We start from the raw sequence: 23801 nt of genomic DNA on the forward strand, positions 1-23801 counted from the left end.
TTAAGCAATCAGTAATATTAATTCCATCTGTTATTGCTATGACAACTCAGCAATGTGCAGTTACTGTAGTATTATTTACACTCAGCTTACTTAGAAAGTTGGGACAACTTGTCAATTACACACGGGCGTCACAGTGTCACTCAAACACAGGGCAGCACCCTGCACTCAGCACTGTTCTGCCATCTTGACTTCATGCTTTGAACTGAAGCTGGATCTACTTACTAAGCTAAACTGGAATAAGCTATTTCTTGTCAAAGTAGTAGGTGGTGGCCCAGTGCCCTACTTTAAAAATGTGGTGGGGCAGATAGCTTGCACCCGTTGTGGTGCATTGACTTCTATTGGCGACAAACTCTGGTGTTTGAGTCTTCCCCTTTGCAGGTGGACATGCAAGTGTTTTCCTTGCATTGTTGCTCACGACACACAGAATAGATTATAGCTGTGCATATAAATATATATATGTATATCCACATCCAGTGTGCATGTGTGTGTTGTTCCAGTAGCCCACTTGTCATCAGCATGTCCTGGTCCTCCAGCAGACCCAGTGGCAGACCCTGTTAATCCAATGCGCCATCCGAGCCTTGCATAGCATTAGGGGTCTAAGCCAAGGGACCCTTACTGGAGGCTCACCCTGACCAGGATTTGAACCCCGATCTGCTGTTCCAAAGACGCTGACACTACCACTGCTACTGAAGGTAAACCTTAAAGTGGTCCCAGTGGAAATAGGGACATTCGGGACTGTAACTTTTGAAAGAAAAGATGAAATCCAGACAGAGGTTGTACTTACACAAAGCAAACTTTATTGACTCGATTCATTAGAAGGTCACAGAGGAATCACAGCAAAGCTACAAACATCATCTTGCTTCCTTGAAATGCCTTCAAATTAAATACATGACATGTTCTCATTACGTTGGATTAAGTCGCTTGTTTTCATTAATCTGACTTCACTTTCAAAGATACAACGTAAACCACACAGATAAAACAACGTCACTGGTGAAACTACACAGCAAAATCAACCTTTCCATGTCATCAGACTCACAGCAGCCAGTGTGCCACACATCAGTTTTTTTTCTTTGTTTTCACATTCATTAACATTTGAAATGTTGTTGGAAAAAAAAAACTCAAGCTCCCTGACAGAAGAACAAACTTCTGTCCTACATGAAACAGTGAAAACTGTTATCACGGTTAGCGAACACTCATAGTAAAAATAAATACCATCCAAGCATCAGTGTTGCAGTTTGATTACAGACTGAATGCACAATTATTAAGCACTACACTGGCTGTCTGTGGGGACTCCTCAGAGGAAATATACAATTCACCTTCCCTATACCTGCCTCATCCCGTCCTTGTTATTAGTTTCCTACATTTCCCAGAAGGCTTTTACAGAAAGAACCCTGAGAATAACATTAACATGTTCCAATATTTCCATATTTCAGAAAATGTTGACGCCACATTTTTTTTTTTTTAAATCTTAAATAAATAGAAAACTGTTTGGGGGAACATTGGACACGTGTCATTTTTGGTATGAAATGAAAAATTATGAAATGTCACTATTGGAAAACTCTGAACTGCCGAGATCACAAATCCTTCTGGCGTCGACAGGTGAGGTTCTGTTGAGGCCTCAGGAATAGAACTTACTGTTGTTTATCTTCTTTTCCTTTGTCCTAGGGCACAAAGAAAAGACAGTGGAAATAATAAGAGATGTCATACATTTCATTTCATTTAACCCCACCCACACACACACACACACAAACCCACACACCCTGTGAGTTTGAGGCATACCTGTGTTTCTCGCTGGTGCTGAACTCTCTCGTGAGGCTGTTGTGTTGGCGAGGGGCGGCAGAGCGCTGAATGTTGGTGTGAGTGTCGTACAGGAAAGGTTCACTGCTGACCTCGGCCTGCTTTTTCCTCAGCTGGCTTGAAGATGAGTACAGCTCCTCCTCTGCTTTCTGAATGACAAGAGTCATGTGATCACCACTACTGAAATACTATACCTCCATATTGATGTCAAACTGAAGATATACAATATGATAATCAACATTAATGTGTGTGTGTGTGTGTGTGTGTGTGTGTGTGTGTGTGTGTGTGTGTGTGTGTGTGTGTGTGTGTGTTCTCACCTCTGCTTGCTGTACATTGATGTAGACCAGTAGAGAGGCTAACTCTAAGTTTTCACTGTAGCCGTTCTTTAGAGGCACGGAGCGAAAACCTGTTGGATCAATAAAAAAAGACATTCGATCCACTCTGTGTGCACACAGTTCAGCCTGTAAATGATCACACCAAACCACAGAATTAAAGGTCTACCCTGGTGTTTGATTGTTGTTAATTAGAAATCCCAGGTAATTTAACATAACTGCTGCAGAGCCAGTTAAACCTGCTCGGGGGGAGTAAAGGAGCTCTGTGTGTTGCAGTGGTGGAGAGTAACTAAGAATAAGTACATTTACTCAAGTACTGTACTTAAGTATAATTGTAATGTACATGTACTTGTATTTCCATTTGATGCTACTTTATACTTCAACTGCACAACATTAGTCCACTGTATTAACCAGAAAAAAAAGAATGCAACTCATTCCAAGCATTTCTCACACAGAGTTTAAACCAGTGGTTTCAAACCTTTTTGGTTAGTGGCACCTCACAAAAAAACAGCTGTGTTCATGTTTCAAATGTCTTAATTAGTTGTTTGCACCAAGGAGACATTTCCCCTCAAAACTGCAAAGAATGTGTGTATCATATCTTTGTTTTATCCTCTTTACCACCCATACATCACCTCAGATTTATCTTACGCCCCTTTGGAGGAACTACAGGAGTATAATGCTTCTGACACAAAGCTGAACTAACAATCTAATAATGTATTGTATATATAATATTATATGTGTTTATAATAATAATAATATATCTGTCACGGGGGACATTTTGTTGCAGTACTTTTACTTTTACACTTTCAGTACACAAAGCTGAGAATACTTCTGTACTTGTACTGAGTCAAAGTAGTTCAGTAGTAGTATATGTGATTAAAGAACTTCAGACTTCAAGCCAAACCTACAGCCTCTGCATCAAGAACAGGCATGAGACACTGAATTCAGTTCACCACAGTGAACGTTACTGTGTGTCTGCTTTTCTTGTGGTCAAAATTACATTATCACTACAGACTTTCAGACTCACATGTTGCGTCATCATTTTGCAACATAAATCTAAAAAGCAGACCTAATGTTTACTGTGATGAGCGTTTTTCAGTTGAGCTTCTATATGTTTCTTTTCGTTCTGCAGTGAAACCAGGGGAAGATTCAAATCAAATTCAAAACACTACAGGATTCTTTGTAAAATAGAGGCGATATGATGATGTACATGATCTGTAGTAGGTCATATTCGTTTCTCTTTACTGATCATCCATACTGTCTGCTCTATATGGAATCTGAACTGTCTCAAAAGAGGAGCAAGAAAGGGCAGAGATGAAAAGTAATAAAGTAGGTAGATTGAACAGAAAAGAAATGTCATGTCATGTCATGTCGTGCTCTGGCTTGACACTGACTGCTGCAGCAGCTTCATGTGGATAGCTGCTCAGTAACCTCTGTGCTGTGTGTCTGTGCTCCCACCTGAGCGAATGCCTTTGACAGGAAATGTGGCCTGAGCCAGGAAGTTGGGGTCTGAGAACATGTCCTCCTCGTTGACCACAAAGCGCAGGAAGGTTAGCTCAGGCTCGTATACAGTGAAGACCACAGGCTCTGCTGGGGCTTTCCAAACCGGGTTCAGACCGTTATCACCTGCAGTTGGCAGAACATCTCTGTTTCAACAGGGGATATCTGACATCCTACAAAGCCTCTGATTGTAAAATTCTCTCAGTCTCATTTCTCTCCATCCGTAGGTCTCACCCTCCCCATCTTCCCCTCCCCCCTTTTCCTTACGATAGACGACGGTCTTGGACTTCTCCTCCGTGTTTCCACATAACTCGATCTCAACAAACGGACTGGCGATGCTGCGGCCGGGTTTAGGAAGGTGTCTGGCAGCGATCACCTGCAGAGGTCAAACACAGGTGCTGTTAGAAAGTTCTCTCCAGATGTGGCCCTGCAGCTGTACAGGTCCTGAGGCCTCCTCATGATGAAGACATACAGTAGCTTCAGAAAGTATTTCATTTTTTCCCCACGTCATTGTGTTCATGATTCTTTTTTTTTTATATCCGTTTAGACTCAATAACCAATAAAGACAAAGTGATTTGACAGTGATTGAGTTATCAAAAACCACATATGTACAAAAGCATTCAGACCCTTAACCTTTAACCATCCTTGAAATGTGTCTAGAACCTGACTAGAGTCCACCTGAGGCAAACTGAATTGACCCAGGGGTCTTTGAGGGGGTTCCTACGGGTCCCCTGCAAAAAGGGACATCATTTTTTTTCCACCCATACAAAGTAACAGAGTGTTTTGGTCCTGGGTTTCAAACTTTCAGTCATAAAACATCTAAAAGCAAGAATCTTATCAAATGGGGGTCCATGCTTTAATTTGTGTCAGCGTAGGGTCCTCGATGTGAAAAAGTTTGAGAAGCACTATTTTAGAGCACACACACCTGTGTATACATGGCCTCAATAACAGTGAAATGGAAGAGGTTTGGAACCAGGACTCTTCTAGAGTTGGCTGCTCAGCCAAACTAAGTAACCAGGCACGAAGGGCCTTGGTCAGGAAGGAAACCACAAACCCAACATTCACTCTGACAGAGCTGCAGAAGTCCTCTGCAGAGAGGAGAGAACCTGGTGGAAGAATGACCATCTCAGCAGCTCTCCATCAGTCAGGACTTTAGGCTACAGTGATTAGACAGAAGCCACTTTGAGTAAAAGACATATGACAGTCTGGAGTTTGTTAAAACAATCAAAAGCATTTAAAAGACTCTGACAGCATGAGGAAAAAATATTCTCTGGTCTGATTTTCTGATCATTTAACCCTCTGTGCAGAACTCTAAACACTATGTCTGGTGAACACCAGGCACTGCTCATCACCTGGATAACACCATCCCTACAGTGAGCATGGTGGTGGCAGCATCCTGCTGTGGAGGTGCTTCTCAGCAGCAGAGACAGGGAGACTGCTCAGAACTGAGGGAAGGATGAATACGGCCAAATACAGAGAAGAAAACCTGCTCCAGAGTTCACATGACCTGAGACTGAGGTGACGGTTCACCTTTCAGCACGACAGTGACCCAAAGCAAACACCCAGGATCATACTGGAGTAGCTTCGGGACAAGGTCCAGCCAAAAACCAGACATGAACCTTGCAGAACATCTGTGGAGAGACCTGAAGATGGCAGCTCAGACGCTTCCCATCCAGTCTGACAGGGCATGATAGGATCTGCCAGGAAGAACTGGAAAAACTGCCCAAATCCAGGTGTGCAAACTCTGTTTAGATTTACCCAAGAAGACATGAAGCTGTACTTGCTGCCAGACAGGCTTCTACAGAACACTGGATAAAAGGTCGGAATACTTTTATAAATGAGAGATTTCAGTTTTTGATTTTAAATAAATTTCTAAAAACACAATTTCACTTTGTCATTATGGATCATTGAGCACAGATTGATGAGCAAAAGCCTACAACACAATAAAGTACACTCTGAATCTACTGTATGTGTTAGCTAGTTATTAAGAAATGTGTGTGTGTGTGTGTGTCTGGGTACAGACATACCCGAACCACAATGTTGTACTTGATCTTCTTCTCCTGGTGAGGGTCGTAGGTATCATAGCGCATGAGCTCGGGCTGCAGCACGTAGCCCGTCCGTCCATTCAGACTGAAGAGGGCGCTGTTCAGCTGGGTGTATTTATCTGGGTGGACACATACACATTATATGAACCTCTGCTCTTCATTAGTGTCACACCACACAGCTGAAAACAGCTTCCACCTTCCCTTTAGGCTGCCAGTATTGACATTATTGTAAAGATCAAGTCAAACACTCTTCACCAGAATGGATGCTGAGAGTTAACCGGTTATTACAGCTGGTTACATCAGTCCAGCTAAAACACCAGCAAGTGTTTGCTCTGCCTCTCTCTCCCTCTCTTCCATCTCAGAAACCTGAGTTTCCAGACTCTGCCATTCCTCATCTGTCCACTAGTCGTCCCTCTTGAGTTTTCCCCCTCTGCTGGTCACCTGGCCCTGCTCACCTGTCCCCCGTTCCCTCCTCGTCCCACACTTCTTCCTTGTTCCTTCATCAGTCTCCAGTGAATATATACTGGCCACAGTACATATTCCCTTCTTATTTGCCAGATTCATACATTGTTGATGCAGTGCCACTGGCCTTTTTCACGGAAGACATTTGGAGACATGTGACGGTGAGAAAAGCAGAGGTGTAAATAAGTTTGGCTATTGCACATGCTGGCTCACTGTCACACTGCCATGGCTTACTCATGCAGATAGAAGATAAAGTTAAACCGCCCTCAGGTCATTGGCTGTCACTAATAAAGTTGTAGACCAATGGGGAAGTAATCCTGTAAGACCCGCCCACGCGGGAGCTTTGTGTGAAAGTGAAAGAATGAGCAGCTGGCACTGACTGAAATGAAACACAGTGATATAGGAATCATCCATGGAGAACATTGCAGGCGCAGCACTCGTTATTTCTGTTGAATGTTTAACCTTTTGGGTCAAGTTCCTCCAAATCCCATAGAAATATTCTCATTACTGAAAAGGAGACAAGTGTCGTACAAACACCAAAACACCATTTCCATTTAGGGAGCATCGGTTTCGGGCCCCTGGCATTCTGCATGTCAGTGAGATGACATGACATACCGGGACACCTGTGCTTTTCCTGCCTCGACAAAATATGAACTGTGAAAAAGGTTTGTTGGCACTGCTTCGCATTTGGCAAAGGAGAGTCCTAATTCTGGACTCTCCAGTTATCTTGATTCCTGCTGAAGTCAACACTGTCAGTGATCAGATTTTTGTGTCACACTTGATCAAAGAAAACTGTAATCTGTAAGCCTCTGCAGGTCTGTCCGCTGATTGCAGCAGTTTCTTGTAATACATTTTCTGTGACATGATGAGCAAGTACAAGAGAAGAAGCACTGTATGAATCTGCAACACTTTCCTCTACAGCTGTGCCTTCTGGGAGCTCAGCCCAGATAAACTACTGCACCTGCAGTCTGGAAGTTGAGAGCCACCATGTGACAGCCAACGCCCCACAGTGGGTAAGGGTCGTAGTTGGACGACTCCACACGCTGCCCTTTTGGGTAGATACGACTCAGAGCCTTGCGGTTGTACTGCAGGAACTCCCTGGTGCGACTCTTTCCTGGCGTCTTGTTCTCCACGAAGGAGCGGATCTCTTTGTAGCTGTAACTGTCTGCAGAGACGGAGAGAAGAAGGGTCGGGGTCAGATAATAACAGTTCAGTTTCAGGACGTATCAGATGATACAACAGGTCAATAAACCTGACTGAAACTGTGGATCCTTGGTGGTTATACTGATTATCTTTAGATTGACATGCTGTAAGCTGCTTGTAGGTAGTTGGCTGTTGATTGTAACGTTATAGACGTCTCCAGCCGCCTCACCTTGCCCCAGTTGCTTGCTAAGGTGGGGTAGATTTGACATGCCAGGTAACTGACCATTTTGTCAGCTGTTTATTAATAGTTATCATGTAGACAGCAGATGAAGTTATAGAATATGAAGAGTATAAAGGAAATATAGCTTAATTCAGAGGGCTCTGGTGAATGTGTGGATGCAAGTGAAGAGGGAGTTTGAAAATCAGAAGAGAGGAGCCTCTGAGCCTCTCTTCTGATTGGCTGACTGTTTTCTAAGTGATCCAAAAATATAGCAGATTTCTTTAAACACTCAGAGAAACCAAATCCTGCAAGGCTGGATGGTGGGTCCAGGTGGGCGGGGCTTGGGGCATGGCTGAGAGCGGTGACTGCTTTGCTGTGATGTCACAAAGTTACAGACGTCCTGATGGCTGGTTTTAAGGCTCAGTTTCTGAATACAGGCTGTATTAATTTAGAACCTAGACCTGCTTTATAATCAAACAACACATGGACATCTACCTTTATACTATACGGGAACTTTAATTTGAATTTTGTACTGAAGGAATACTACACTGAGGCGACCTTATCTGGTTTTAAGGTGACACTAAAACTAGAGCACTCTAAGACTTTACCCTAACAGTACAGACTGTTTGCACTGAGCCTCTTTCCACTATGTAGGTGTGGTAAAGGTCTTTGTGTATCTGCATGTGTTTACCAAAGCGGTCCTTCTCCTTGCTGCGTGGCTGACAGTAGACCACCAGGTCCGACATCTCCATGGCAACTTCTGCCTTCTTTTCCACTTCCACCTGCTGTCTCATCTGACATTGGAAAAAAAAAAGCCACTTCCTGTTTGCACAGTGATGCTGACAGAATACCAGTGAAACAGTCTTTTGTGGTTTTACAGTGTGTAGCCTGTTTCAGTCATACGCTGTGGACATGGACAACCAGTATGTAAAATCACAATGTGAGCTGACTGGCAATTAAACAACATTATTTACCAGACTTTTATAGTTGTTGTGTTACAACATAGTTTAGATGTCCCTTATAGCTTTTAACTATTTTAAGTGGGTTCTTCCTCCACTACATATATTATCATTTACAGTGAGATACCAACCTCTTGTTCCCTGTGGTACTGCTTGCTCATCTCTCTCTGAGTAATGTCCCAGGCCACCTGGTACCACTCAAACAGCTCCTCCACAGAGCCAGCTGCCAGGTCAAACTGCAGACTGTCCTGCTCCATATCCTGCAGGGTCAACACATGTGGCTTCCCATTTTTACCATTCTTCACTGGAAACAAAGAGGGAGGGAAAGAGGCTCGTTGAGGGAGGGTGAAGAGGGATGCACAATTCCTTGACGTTTAAAGATTAAACCATAGACTTTGTGCTTACTGAAGGACTGGCCTAAATGACATTCAAAGAAGTAAGTTCTCAGTTACTGGAGAGACGCATCTCTCAAATGTGTTGGTGTCAAGGACCTACAATCATGGGATCAACTCTCCACAACCATTTGACATACAACGTGTATGCACGATGCAGAGCATATAATAATGATAATCATGATTCATGTTTATTTGGAAAGCTTTAGGAGTATCATGCAGCCTGTCCAGATACACATTGTTTTGTATTCAGCCCTCATTTCTTTCACAGAGGTTGTATTGTCACACTGGCCACATGTATGAGAAATACAGTACGTCAGGTTGATATTTACCTGACATTTTCATATAAAGGTACACTGTGGAGGGGCACTGTGGGGGCCGAGTGGTTAAAGGATACTATTAGTTAGTTTTGCTATTGCTACATAGCCAGCACTAGCATTAACAGCTGTTAATTTACCAGTCTTCCCATGAGCTTATGCCATCGTTGTTTTTTATAAGACAAGAGGTTATAATACACCCTCCTAGAAGAGCTACTTCTTCAGGGCAGATTGGATGCTACAGTGACTTGATATCGGGAAGCGACAAGACAGTCCGACCGGGCCGGCGCTAGCTGGTTAGCATGCTGACTTCAGTAGAGGAAAAGAAGTGATAGAAAGAGAAGCAAAAAAAGAGAGTTGCTTGCCACCTCTGGAGACAACTCTTGGTGAGGAAGGAATGAAAGGTGATACTGAGCGTTTCTTCTTGACTGGTAAGTAAAGCATATAAGTATATAGCAATAGCAAAACCTCCAAATAGCTCCTTTAACACATATATCATATACTGGGATCATAACAGCTCGGGTCCTGTCTGCATCTCCGCTGTGACCTATCTAATTAAGGCAAACTGCCAAAAAATATTTTTGCTTTGGAGTTTGTGACCGCCAGTGCAGCAATGCTTTGACCAGGTTGCAGGTGCATGCACACAAAATATGAATAAAAGGGAAAGTCACAAGTGCGAGTACAAGCAGAGGGATGACGTGATACACACTCCTACCAGTAGTTTAATGCTGTTTAACTGCCCGAAAGACTGTGGTAGAGGTGACAGGAAATGAAGCAATGTGCCAGCAAACGGCAAGGAAGAAGAAACAAAGAGTCTTTTTATTTTAGAGCTTAATGAACATTGGAGCCTCTAGATGAAAACTAAAGGGCTTCCATCTATATGTGTTTAGTTGACCCCCATCTGTGGTATTATTATCTTCAATACATGCATATCATTAAGTACTGAGAAAAGCAACATCAGTGTAATGAGGTTAGTGAAAACCACCTCCATCTCAGGGGATTGTCAAACCTGCATCAGACACAAGAATACTCTGTACTCACAGTTTTGGATGTTGCACTTGGAGATGTCCACGACACCCTTACATAGTTCACCTAGGGGGTTGTCTTCCATGTCCTGTTTTAATGCACATTACAAACACACAGTTTACTTTCAGTCAGTTTCTGTACAGTTAAATTGTGACCTAAACTCTAATCTTCACCTGTCCTTTATTGTCAGGTTGGATGTTGTTGGAGACTTCCTCTACATAGTTTGAGGGAAAGAACAGTTGCACCTTTCCACCATGGTCACCTTTCCACCTGTAGAGAGTAGAATAGGACAATGTGAACAGTCTGTTTGTTATTTGTGTTAATGTAAATGCAGATAAACATGATGAAGGGGTGTGAAGCGACTAATCCCTAAAATATTGCTCAATACCAGTCTGTTGCTGCCTGTGTGTATTTTTGTTTTACTGTGTTTGTGGGGTCTGAAATCCTTGTTGGGGGTATGTGGGGACCAAAATGCTGGACCCCACAAGTTTAAAGGGCTGTTTGAGGGTTAAGACTTGGGTTGAGAGGGAGGTTTAGGCGAATTAGGGATGCATTATGTCAATGACGGGTCCCCACAAAAATAGCTTTATTAGTGTGGGTGTGTGTGTGTGTGTGTGTGTGTGTGTGTGTGTGTGTGTGTGTGTGTGTGTGTGTGTATATGTGTGGACTCACCATCCATTGTTCCCCTTTGTTACATTGTGTATCAAAGCTCCTTTACTGAAGCTGAGCTCATCTGGCCGTACAGCCTGGTAGCTATATAAAGCCTTGACTGTACTTTGAGGCTAAAGGAGACAAATACACACAGTCACGAGCGTCTTTATCAAAGGAAATTGCACAAGATAACAGGCGGCCAAAGTTATACAGTGGTGTATACACACCAGTGAGGGCTCAATTTCGTTGGGTTCCACGTATGTCTTCATCTCGTACAGAGAGGCACAGTCTTTCTCCTGTGAAGCATAGTCCACTGTTAGATACCAGTCAGTGCAGAGGAAATGTTACTGGCTGTAGAAGAAGATATTGAACTGATATTGTTCAAAAGTGGGAATAAAACAATGAACAAAATAAAAAGACACTCTAGGATGCATTGATGACTACATGATGTAACATGTAAATACTACAGCTTTGAGGAAATTTTATGTCTTTATGAGTTTTTTAAAATTTTGAACCAAACTACTGGTTGGAATTTGAGTCAATTTTGTACAGACATTCTTGGACCCCAGAGGATAAATCCTATTGACTTTAATGATCCCCTGACCTTTCCTCTAGTGCCACCACAGCAGATCAGAGTTTTTAATTATCCTGTCAAATATTTCAACATTTACTAAACTGACTGGCACAACATGATGTACAGACATTCACGATTCCCAGATGATGAGCAGGGACAGCTGTAGCTACTGAAGAGAGGGGGATGTAGGAGAAGAGGTGCAGTCAACATGCTGCTGTGGGAGGGCCACACATGCAATGGGTGAGACTGACAGCAAACACAGATGGAGCTGTAGATATAATTCATTTATCACAAAGTACTTGGCAATTTAAATATTTGCTGCGGATCACCATAAATACAGTATTATTTAATAATCAATTTAAGAAGCCTCCACCACTGCCTCGTATGCGGCAAACAGCACCAGCAGGGGCACTGTTAGTATCTGCTTCATAGGACCCCTGCTGCTCTAACTTTTTTGGTTGCAGGCGTCATGCCAGCCTGGATTTCGCTTTCCCTCGCTGTTTTTCGTAACAATATATAATAGGCTGTATAACAGCTCAGTCCTCACCCCATCTGCAATGAGCCATCAGCTGATGGATATGTTTAAGAATTGTTATAACACAAATATGAACCAGTTCTTCTCTCCAACATTTGTATAAAACGGAGCCTCGGGCTCTCCTCTCTCTCTCTCTGTTTTCCCCTGGACACACAGAGTTAACCTCCACTTTATACAGATGGCCCACATACAGATCAGAGCCCAAAAGCAAAGATAAACACAAGATAATATCAATGCTTTGGCAGGTTTTTATCTCACATCACAGGTCTTCTTCTGACAACCTCAACTTCTCATTTTTCTCATCTCCACAAAAATAAAAGCTCAGTGTTTCTTAGATAGACAAAGAAATGTCCTCAGTGAGCTAAGTTTGGTGGATTGTATTAATTTGTTAATTTGACTTATTGCTCAAATGTTTATATAATAAATACATTTCAACTATTTAAAAAAGAAATATTTTAACATGTCTCAAATTTTTTTTCTTCTTACTTTTTGTTGCTACAGTGAGAGAATTTCCCTACAGAGGTTCGTAACGTTTCCTTTGGTCTTTGTACGTCTCCTACTGTAACTCACTGTGCTGAAGCGGTCAACCAGCTCAGGGGTGACTGGGTAACGTAGCTTGATCTTGCGATACAGCGGCTTCTTCCTGAAGTAGTTGACCAGCTCCACCAGGCTCTCAAACTCTGTAGTGGTGCCCAGCAGGTACATGTTGCCCTCTTTCTGGATCCGGCAGTGCTTCACCTTACCATCACCTCTGAAAGAGAGAGAGGACTTGATTACTACAGAAACAAACAGAAGCATGCCAAGAGACATAAAGTCATAAAAGCATCACTGCACCTGAACGTGATGGCGTAGGAGTCTTGTTCTCCTTCTCTCTGACGGATGAGGAAAGCTCCATCTCTGGGAATCCTCAGCAGGTAATCCTCCGCCTGACCTCTGCTCAGGTTACTATAGAACCACCTGCACAACACACACACACATACACACACACGTTACATTATGCATGTTTGTGTCTGTCTGAAGATACTTATCAAGAATATGTACTGTATATGCAAAAGTATTCATATGTATAGTATTCATATTCAGATGTCAGTAGCACTACAGCATGCTGCTTTGGCAAAAGAGGTGTTTTTCTCTTTGTACCGGTAAATGGCTTCAAAAGCAAGTGACAGACAGAAGGGAAAGAGTTACTGTGTGTCTGTGGGTGTATCAGTGAAAGTGAAAAGTGAAAAAAAGAAGCCATGCATGCGTGGTTGAAGTGTGAGAAAGAGTGTGAGTCTTTACCAAACTAACAGTCAAAGACTAAACTTAAAAGTAGTTTAGTAGACTAAACTACTGAAGTAGATTCTATCCAATATCAGGATGAAAATCACACACGACACACGCTTTTTATGTTTATATGTCAACAGCATTAAGGATTACTGTGGTTGTTCCTCGGTGTATAATGTACTTGACACAGCACAGTAACAGGTAAACACACTCTGACATGTTGAGAATTGTGTTCTTTTGTATGTTCTGACAGAATTATGCTTATTTGTCACAGTCTGCTCCTTAGTTCCCCTCAGCCCCTGTCTCCAGCTTCTGCTGCTTCCCAGGTCATGTTTTTCCCTCCCTCTCCCCAGACCTGCCATTCTCCATCCCCCCACCAGATGTTTTCATATCCAGCTGCTCACCTGTTTGCCATTTTCAGTCACCTGAGCTTCCCTGCCCACTCACTCACACACCTGTTCTCAGTTTCCTCGTCAACCCAGTCAGTATTTAAACGAGCCATTACCATCAGCTCCTTGTTGGACTATCTGTGTATGTTCCCCTTTGGTTTCCTATGTGTCTGCTAACTGCATTTAGTTACCTGTTGCCTGTACCTGCCTGCTTGTCCACTTGTCTGCCTATAAACCTCTTTTCATCCATTAAAGTAACTTCTCTGCATCAGCCTGTCTTTGTGTCTGTGTTTGTGTCTCTGCCTGTGCTGCTACCAGCAGTGAGCCACAGGGTGAGATAAGAAGATTCATATCTAATCTCTGTGTGTCGTGTACAGCGAAACATGACATTCATAGCCTAGCTGAGCACAAACACTGGAAACTCAAACATAGGCTTGTCTTAACAGTTTGGCATGTAGTTCACTTCATATGTTTAGATAAGAATGGCAATATTTAAAAAAAAAAAAAAAAAAAAAAAAGGATGTCACTTGAGACAATGTTGATTGGCACTGAAGACTATCTGGGCATGTAGAGTAAGAAAGAGGTGAGCCCCCTCCTCATCTCTCCTGAAAGACCCCACCAATGAAAATCAAGTGTTTAAACCTTGGTAACATCCATATGATGTTTTCATATCATACAGGACATGTGATAACTGAGTGTTTCCACCTTGAACTGCAGTGAACCAATGACAGTCTCATAAACACAGATTCAGACAGCCAGGGTTTCATATGTCACAAACATAAGGAACCAATCCTGTCAACTTGTGGTGACGGGGGGTGGGGCTAAATAAACCTGAAACCTTGTCAGTACAGAGAGAGAGTTAGCATTAGCACAACCACTAACACCGTGTCAGCCACTGCCAGTTACAAACTAGCAACCAACATAAACAAAATATGCTAAGTGCGCTAACCGTTCTGATCCGTCTGCTAGTCTCTGATTCTGGTCTCAACAGACTCCTCATCTGAGTCTGGGTCTGACTGAGGCTCAAACATGTGGCTGAGTCTCTCTGATGTTTCCTAGTGCAAGCAGCGGTGGTGGGTGGGCCTGATCCAGATTTCTCAATGAGAAAGTAAGAGTAGATCAGCTTTAGCCCCAGTTTTGTTTTTTTATGTGGAAAACCATAGCAGAGAATCACAGCAGAGTATTTTTACAGTTTAAAATGTGTCTGGAGAGGAACTGTAAGGCTAGTGTTTTGAGGATCCATTAGCAGCTACTAGCATAACACATCCAAATCGTCAAAATCGTCAAACTGAAAACAGTTGACTTGCATTGTGGCTCTTTGTGTGGTAGGGGTTGACAAAGAAGAAATAATGCATGCAATAGTGCGCTGAAGGAATAAGTCCTAGCTGGAAATACGTTTTTAGCACTTCCGGTTCCACCGTCCCAAAGTCAATGGGTTTTTGGTTGGATTACCAAAACAAGACATTTTCACGTCTTATTCTACGACATTAAAAATGTCAGTAAATAGCCTAGACTTGATTTTTTTTATCTTTTATGTGTCTTAAAAAAAGGGTTATACTACAGAGGTTGTCGAGGACGTTAAACATCAGCACAGCGAACATGAAAACTGATCTACTCACCAGCCTATTACTAACGTTCTAAGTCACAGAGCGTCTTTTCTGCAATAACAATAGTTTAACAGCAAAGTGTATTTGTCCCTAATAGTTGGGGTTTACAGAAAAAAAATCCTTACTCTACAAAAAATTCTATCACGGTGTCATAATCAATTGCTAGCTTACAGTGTATAATGACTTTCAGCATGTGTATCCAGTCCCCTGGATGTATCAGATTGGTTCATATATGACAAACCCTTCTTGTAGATGCGGGTTAGGCTGTGGCACAGCGTCAGTGAGGCGCAGCTCGAAGTCTTGGCAGCGCAGCGGGTTGTCTCTGTAGTGCTGGATCAGGGTGTACACGCTGGGAAAGTGCAGGTTTGGCGTCAGGTAGAAGTAAGTGTGTCCCCCGTCTGAACCCGAGCGAATACGACAGTGCTGGACCCTCCCACTGCGCCTGAAACACATGGAGAAGATGTGTTTACACATACAGTACAAAGAACTGATCAAAAATATATATTACATAATTTTCAGAACCTAAAATCAGCAGCTCCTGGACCTGAGGTGTGTTTCCTCTCATCAATGGCTATGTTTTAGGTAAGGTTAGAGATCAAAGGTTGCTAAAAAGATGCTAACATGACAAGAGGACAGTGCAGTGTTTACAAAGGCTGTCCCCAGAACAGGTTGGATCCCCAATGATGCCACACAGACACTATACCAGAATGTTCATCACTTACACCACATTGTATCAGAGCTCCATATCTTACACTTTCTCTGCGTTTTATTTGAAGTGTTGATCCTTAAGAAGATATATTTGTTGTTTTAAGAACCAAAAACCATCTCAAAATAGTTTTACATCTCCTCTCTCAGGCTTCTTTCTGGAGCTCTAGTAACAACAGGTCGGTGAGCCAATCAGAAGAGAGGAGCCTCTGAGCCTCTCTTCTGATTGGCTGACTGTTTTCTGAGTGATCCAATAAAAATATGGCAGATTTCAGATAAACACTAAGAAAAACCAAATCCTGCAAGGTTGGATGGTGGGTCCAGGTGGGCGGGGCTTGGGGCACGGCTGAGGATGGTGACTGCTTTGTTGTGACATCACAAAGTTACAGAAGTCCTGACGCCTGGTTTTAAGGCTCAGTTGCTGAATACAGGCTGTGGGCATTTCTCTGTGGACTGAGGCTTTGATACTTTCACAGTATTAATATAGAACCTAGACCTGATCTATAATCAAACAACACATGGACATCTACCTTTAGACTATATAGGACCTTTAATGTACCCCAACAAGGTTGACAGAAGGAAATACTTAAACTGTGTCCCATTTCAAAAAGGGCTGACCTCCAAATATGGCTGAGAAATGCAACAATCTTTTGGCCAATTTTGGAAAACTACAATAAATCTGTGAGACTGTAGTGAAGGCAACCCCCTCTTTGACTGTGTATCACACAAAAATTACAGTCCTTAAGGTCAAGGATTTTGGCCATCAAATCAAGAAATGGGATGCTGTACCAGAAGGAGAGGGTGAAGTCTGTCACATAGGTGTCGCTCTCTCGGACCAAGAAGGTGCCGTCTCTTCCCCCAGTCTCTGCGCAGTAATCGTGGATTAATCGCTCAGCCATCAGCCTGCCCTCCTTCATGCGACCGTGAAACCACGGCTCTGAGCAGTGCAGGTCCTGGTACTGAGAAAAAAAAGCAAGCATGTTTGTTTCAGGACAATATGTTTTTTTTTTTTAGCACAGCATATACTTAATGTATACTCTGTCCAGTAAATCATTATCAGAATTGTTCCTCCCAATTCTTGGTATTCATATACTCATATGTATTTGTGTAAATAAACAGCTAATCATATGTATTTGTGTAAATAAACAGCTAATCACCCGCATTATTAGACCTTGGTCCAAGCATGCTGCATGCTGATTGGCAGTGTTTATTATGTTTACTGATCTTTATGACTTGATTATAACTTGTGATATTTTATATTGAACCACTTCAAGTTGATGGATTCTAAACTTTGAAAAAAACCCAAGTTTCTAAAAATCTCTTTTACCTTCCTGGGATCTTCCTCCTGCTCCTCGTCCTCCTCTGCGTAGTACAGCTTGTCATCACAGATCACACAGTAGTGCTTGTTCCATCGCTGAGACAGAAAAATGTTGTAAAGTGTAAAACAAACATGGAGCAGATTTTATTCTGACATTTCTCACTTCATGTTTAAATATAAATCATAAAAAAAAACATCAAAAAATACATTTCTCTGCATCCACACATAAATCCAAACAATGATACTGTATCCAGTGGTGGGCCGTCAGGGCCAGCAAGACCTTCTCTGCTGGCCTAACATAATCAGAAATCATCATCATCATAATTATGATAAAAGTTAATTCAATTTTTAACTTACCTTCCCTAAATATATAAAAGTATCCTTCATATTCTGTTCATGTCATATTATGCTCCTTCCAGTGTTGTTGTTTTTAGGTTAGAGTTTTTATCCAATCAGAATTCAGCTAGCTTGTGTTGCCACGCTGTATGAAATCTGCTGAGGCCTTCAGAAACAACAATGCGGGCGTCTGTGCATTGTAAGTGAACGGGCACATAGAGTTGATAGATAGTTGCGATAGCCAATCAGATCACGAGTTGTTGACAGTAAGGCCTTCTAGCTGGCCTCACGTTGAACGTGACATGTACGCGTCCTGTGATTGGATACTCACTTGTGAGAGCCGCCAAGACTATGCAGATCAACCGAGTCGCATCAGAGCCACACCCAGGGACCGTTAGCAGAGAAATCTAATATATTTACTTACTTTTTTAACCCACAATGGCTGACAGAGGGCAAAAAGTCGATTTGGTTGCAGATATACTTGCAAGGCCATTTTCAAGATGGACCTTTCAAGAGAAGCTAAATCTCATGAGACAAGGTCGGCCGACCCCCGAGCTAGCTAACCTGTCCCAGGCGGGGAAAGGGTTTGTCCGCCACTTCCAAGCAAGCAACTACGAGCGGTACCCCTGGTTTACGGCTTCCGATCGCGCTGCAAACTGTTCTGCTGGGAATGCCTTTTGTTTGCAAAGGATCGAGTTGGTGTGTGGAGCTACACTGAATTTGCGAACTTAAATTATTTAACCAAGGCAGCAACGAGACACCAAAGCACGACTGGACACTTGCAAGCTACGGTGCTTTTAAAAACATTTGGGGACACCCGTGTGGATACACAGTTCAACGAACAGGTGCGCAGAGAAACAGAGCTGCACAATGAAATGTTGAAGAAAAACAGAATATTAAATTGCGATTTTGCAATTTAGTGTACTATCTTGTTAAAGCTTGCCTACTCTTTGTGGACTTAAAACTTTTTGGACAGATAATTTTAAATACCTTTTTATTTTTAAGTTTTGACAGTACCACGTAGAGATATGTTTTAATTGCTAATGTGGGTTTATTAATTTTTAAATGCGCCGGAAAATAGCCCGTTTTGTACACAATTGAGGTGATGCAATGCCCAGTAGTGCGTAAGTGTGTTTCTTGTATTTCTCCAGTCGTGGTGTCATAAATGATGGTATTATGAGAGGTATTTATTGAAGTCGGACTAAGTAGGACATCAGTGAAGGCGTAGGTGTGAAATGCACGGCCCGCCACTGCGTGTATCTATAGGAAATATAAACTCATAATTTCAGTGATGATTCCCAGTAACAACAGTATAAGATTGGTTCTACTGCTACTGTTGCTATAGCTACAACGACTGCCATTTACAAATGTGTCTGTAGCTTTAAAACACAAATCAGATGCAGACAAGGGACAGTCCCTTCAGTAAGTGTGACTGGCACACTTTACTCTCTTTACTCTCTTTACTCTTTACTTTAATAGACAGAGTTTATACTCTGGTGCATTTATACAACAACGCAACGACACAGACTCAAACTCCTATTACATCAAGTCCAACCTTGGTGCATTTGAAACATGAATCAGCTCATCATTTCCCAACATGGACAAAGCCAGTGAATAAAGAGCAATAGATAATCAACAGATAGAATCACCTGGTGATTAAACTGGTGACGATAGCAGCATATTAATTGTACACAGTGTTAATAAGCTCAGTAAAAACTGCCACATTCAGTCAGATATGTCTAAAGCATCCATCTCTTTTCTTCAGTCTTTTCCTTTGCTTTGGCAGCAGGACGATCCCGACTTTACTTACTGTACAAACAAAAGCTCTAAAATGTCACAATGTCAGTATAGATGGATATTCACTTACTCTCCATACTCACTGCTGTAGTAAAGAAGTAAAGGAGAATTCATAAGGAAAAGACACCGTGGAGAGAATCTGACTGCACTTTCACCAGGACTTTTTAAGCCAACTTTATTTATAACACAAAGACGATATACAGCCTGTCTACTCCTTTCTTCACAACAAAACTTTACAAACACATAACTAAAAACTAAAATAAGCAACTGAGTAGCAGCCAGAATGAATTGTATTCATACATAAGTAGGCTACAGAGTTCTCACTTTTTTATACATTTGGTAAGTAAAGAAAATTCATTTTTAGTACAATGAATGGGATTTTGAAACAGCATTTTGATTGTTATGATGATGCCAAAGATGAATGTTTGTTTCCCTAACTGGATTTGAAGAGAATAAATCTATATTTATGGATTTGGGCTTCAGTCGATGTCCATCAGTTCTGGATCGTGTCACAAAAATAAAATCGCTGCTCTGTTGTTTCTATATTTATGTGGGTCTACTGTGGGGAAACTGCAGTGATGCGTCACTTTCAATGTTGTGGCAGCAAGGAATTGTGGGACAGCATTTCTCCTTTCCTTTCAAAACAAGGTCCAGTGTTTCCTATGCTAAAGGAGATAAGATAGGAAGCACTGAAGCTCCTTTCCTTATTATTTAGAGAAGTGGAGCAGCTCTGATCATGATGCTGCTCAGATACTTCAGCTCACTTCACTCAGTTTGAACCCTCCTAAGCAAAAAACACTTTTCGACCGCAGCCCATGTTCTCCCCCTTTAGATCTGCTATTCTCCTTCCGCCCACAACATGTCCCCAGACTTATTTTTTTCCCTGTTCCACTTGCTCACCTTAATCACCTGAGTTTCCCTGTCCACCTACACACCTGATCCAAACTTTTCTCATGATCCGGTCCTGTGTTCCTGTGTGTTTTACCTGACTCCTGCATTTGTTGCCTGTACCTGTCGGTTTGCCTGCCTGCTTGTCAACCCACCTGCCTGTTTGTTCATCCGTCTGCCAGAACCTGAATCTGCCTGCGAGTCTGGATTTGGGTCCTCCCTATACATCTGCAAAGCCTGACAGATATTATTCCTACTGCTCTCCATTCAGGTAGTGTGATTACATTTCACGCGTTTTACCTTGTTGTCAAATGTTTTTTGCTGCTGCAATAGTACTGTCATCTCATGTTATATTGATGAAACAAGTATGTTAAGAAATACAAGTGAACACATGTTCTTGGTGTTGATGGAGTCTTGGGTAACTTGTCTTACCCATATGACCCCTTTGACAGTACCTTGTCCACAGGGTCCCAGATCTCCAGGTCTCCCTGTTTCTGTCCCTTCCTCAAGTCTTTGCTGATCCCTCCTCCCTCCACACAGAGCTTCTTGTGCTGCACAAGGACAAGAGGAGCACAGTCACGGGCATTAGTAATGATAATACGCATCAAAACATTTTGTTATTCATATACAGATTCCACCACACACACAGAAAGAGAGAGAGAGAGAGCACCTTGAGTATGATCTTGCCCTTCAGCTGTGTAGGTGAAGGTAGCTGCTCAGCCATTTGCTCCACAGGTTCAATCAGCAGTTTATTTCCAAATACTTCTTTGAAGATGCGAGCCATCTGACGCTGCTGCTCTAAAGGACAGTGCTCCTCTATGGACAGAATCACTGGGAAGCTGAGAGAGAAGCAACGGGTTTCAGGGTGTGTTCGAGAAACAGGACAACGGGTCACTGTGAGAGGACAATGTGAACAGGCAGATTTTAAATGGCTTCATGCAAAAATCATCTCCATGTGAATTAGGACTTGATGCAATGATTCCAAGGAAGCTGACTTTTTTTTTTTAATGAGGAAAAAAAGAGAAATGGCCACAGAGCAATGGGCCTCATCCACCAATCATTCTTAAGAAGAAATTTCTCCTTAAAACTCACTTACACACTATTTACGAAGACTCTGACATTCACCAATGTTTCTTGTTTGGGATTTGTTCTAAGGTAAGAACAGAATCTTAACAGAACAGAATTTTAGGCGTTACCTGTGCTAATTAGGGCCAACTGGCACACGCTTTCAGTTTATGAGGAGATCGGCATTCATCAATCTAAGAACATAGGTGCGCACAATTCTGCGGTTTGAGAACAAGTTCATGAATCTCACTTTGAGTTTTCTAAAGAACTTTCTTAAGAACAACTTGAGACAGAATTTAAGAAGATATCAGTGAATGAGGCCCGATGTTGGCAATGTGTCGCTAAAGTTGTTCAGTATTTTGTTTTTAATTCTTAAAATAAATTTTAGACAAAAAACAAGACCTTAATGTAGTTTAATGACATAATATGATAAAAAAAAAAAAAAACATTTTCAGTATGCATTTGAAATATTGAGTCAAGAGAAATGAGGCAGGCAAAAACTTCCCCAAATAGAAATGCATGGGATTAAATGAAGTTTATTAGTTTTTGCCAGCTCAGGGTCATTTCTAAAATCAGATCAATCGCTGACCTCCAGAAAGTTTTACATGCATTCATGTAATTCCTATAGAACTGAGATCTTCAGAAGGAGATCTGCTGGTCCCCCCAAGGTCAAGGTTTGTGACTTAAGGTGACACGTTCACACTGAGATGCTGCCCAGTACAAGCACAGTGTCGCCAGCGGGCCGTGCTCTAGTGGAGCAGATGGAGGTAAACACGCTCTGCTCATTTATACAATATCAGCTCAAAAGTCAACTGTGACATCTGACACTGACAATATTTAGTGTGACACAGACGAAGTGACAGGGGGTTTTTATGATTCTTACTCTGAGGTGACGAAGGCGTGATCATTAATGGCTTTGACCACGTCCTCAAACTTGATCTTGGTGGTTCTGGTCCAGCCGTGGTAGATGATTGGCTCCCCGGGCCCTTCCCAGCAGTCCACTAGACAAGAGTCAGCACCACACACACACACACACACACAATACACAACACACATGATGCAAGTACAAAGCAACTAAAGCATACAACCACCACCAGATACGTAGACCGATCATTGAACTACAAGCAGTGTTTGTCAGAAATGATTTAAAACCAGGTGTTAGAGATCAAACAAAACCTGACTCAACCATTTTCTTACTGATGTTCGTGCTGGGTCAAACAGCCCAAAAAACCACCCATCACCCAAGTGTAGCATTTTATACTGACGTTCTACACAGCGGCATCCCAGACGCAGACAGCGCACATAAGCCTCCGTGGACGACTCGCTGCGGAGCTGATCACCTGTCAGGTAACTGTGGAGCAACGCACAAAACAGGAGGCATGCTGGGTTATATATACGTTTCACAGAATCAAAAACCTGGTTATGTATCTCCATAAAGTTGGACGATTCACAAGTGACAGATTTTTAAAAAGATATTCGCACATCTAAACGTCTTGCATGCAGGTGCGTTGGAAGGTGTGTGATAAACTTCTAGAGATCGAAACGTTAGAATGATCAATAAATCGTGACGCTAATCAAGAGCAGTGTGTGGGATATTCTTCAAGACAAAACAAGAAAAGATTTAAATAAAAGCAGCAGAACTTCTCCTGACTTTTAAGCACCTGGAATGAGTCCAGCTCCAAAAAAAAAAATCGAAATCCTGCATTTCCCATATTGCAAATCATAACATCTTATTATTAAACCCTCCCTGTTTTTTAAATGCCACATCTTTTAAACTCAGATGACAGGGTTTCAGACATGACAAGAGCCACGTGTGACGCCCCTTCCATTGTGTTGGGGTTGTCCTGGCCCACCTCAGCAGGCAGATGGTCGACACTGGGAGGGTCGTCAGCTGATGCCGCTCACCTGGGCCTTCCGCACACTATAAAAGCTGCTCCCTTGCTCTCTCTCTCTCTCACTAACTGCTGACATCCATTTGTTTTGGTGTCATCTCTTGCATGCACTGCTTTCCTGGCCAAACTTGCCGATTTCCACACCTCACTGCTTATTTGTCTCAGTTATAATAGTTATAATGAATTGCTTTTTAAGGATAACTTTGCATGGACTCCCTTATTGTCACATTCACTGAGCCAGTTTGTGAATAAACCAACCTTATAAAATAGTTGGAACGTCCCTTTACGAAACTTTCTAATAAGCTAAGTTAGTGAGTTATCTGCAAGGCAAGCTAATTCATTGTTTCTACTATAATATCATTTGTGAATGTTTTTCAGTCATTTTGATTAATATGGCTGTGTGTGGCATCCCCATTTGTAACCCCACCCACAAAGCTCTGATTGGTCAGTGGTTCTTCTAACCATCAATGTGCGCAACACCAAGGCCAAATCTGATCAAAGAGCTAGCTAAAGGAGAAGAAACACTATCCAATTTAATTTTATTACAACATAATCACCCAAAAAATATTAATAAAGTACAGATGA

General features: G+C 42.1%; 1 protein-coding gene across 1 annotated transcript in view; it reads right to left on the reverse strand.

Moving 5' to 3' along the window:
* Positions 1 to 774: 774 nt before the first annotated feature.
* plcg2 (phospholipase C gamma 2) overlaps positions 775 to 23801 on the reverse strand; it is a 36702-nt gene continuing 13675 nt past the window's right edge. Inside the window, exons 12-33 of the mRNA XM_022756075.1 lie at positions 22590 to 22675; positions 22208 to 22325; positions 20930 to 21098; positions 20715 to 20810; positions 17248 to 17334; positions 16710 to 16879; positions 15457 to 15657; positions 12788 to 12910; positions 12524 to 12704; positions 11072 to 11140; positions 10866 to 10975; positions 10367 to 10463; positions 10209 to 10281; positions 8590 to 8762; positions 8191 to 8293; positions 7098 to 7301; positions 5657 to 5793; positions 3897 to 4005; positions 3588 to 3755; positions 2115 to 2203; positions 1780 to 1946; positions 775 to 1661 (exon numbers count right to left, since the gene is read on the reverse strand). Coding sequence (XP_022611796.1) covers positions 1619 to 1661; positions 1780 to 1946; positions 2115 to 2203; positions 3588 to 3755; positions 3897 to 4005; positions 5657 to 5793; positions 7098 to 7301; positions 8191 to 8293; positions 8590 to 8762; positions 10209 to 10281; positions 10367 to 10463; positions 10866 to 10975; positions 11072 to 11140; positions 12524 to 12704; positions 12788 to 12910; positions 15457 to 15657; positions 16710 to 16879; positions 17248 to 17334; positions 20715 to 20810; positions 20930 to 21098; positions 22208 to 22325; positions 22590 to 22675 — 2773 coding nt within the window. The 3' untranslated portion in view covers positions 775 to 1618. The remainder of the gene's footprint in view (positions 1662 to 1779; positions 1947 to 2114; positions 2204 to 3587; positions 3756 to 3896; positions 4006 to 5656; positions 5794 to 7097; positions 7302 to 8190; positions 8294 to 8589; positions 8763 to 10208; positions 10282 to 10366; positions 10464 to 10865; positions 10976 to 11071; positions 11141 to 12523; positions 12705 to 12787; positions 12911 to 15456; positions 15658 to 16709; positions 16880 to 17247; positions 17335 to 20714; positions 20811 to 20929; positions 21099 to 22207; positions 22326 to 22589; positions 22676 to 23801) is intronic.

Source organism: Seriola dumerili, unplaced genomic scaffold (assembly GCF_002260705.1).
Source record: "Seriola dumerili isolate Sdu_G_001 unplaced genomic scaffold, Sdu_1.0 BDQW01000242.1, whole genome shotgun sequence".
In the NCBI taxonomy this organism is placed as follows: Eukaryota; Metazoa; Chordata; class Actinopteri; order Carangiformes; family Carangidae; genus Seriola; species Seriola dumerili.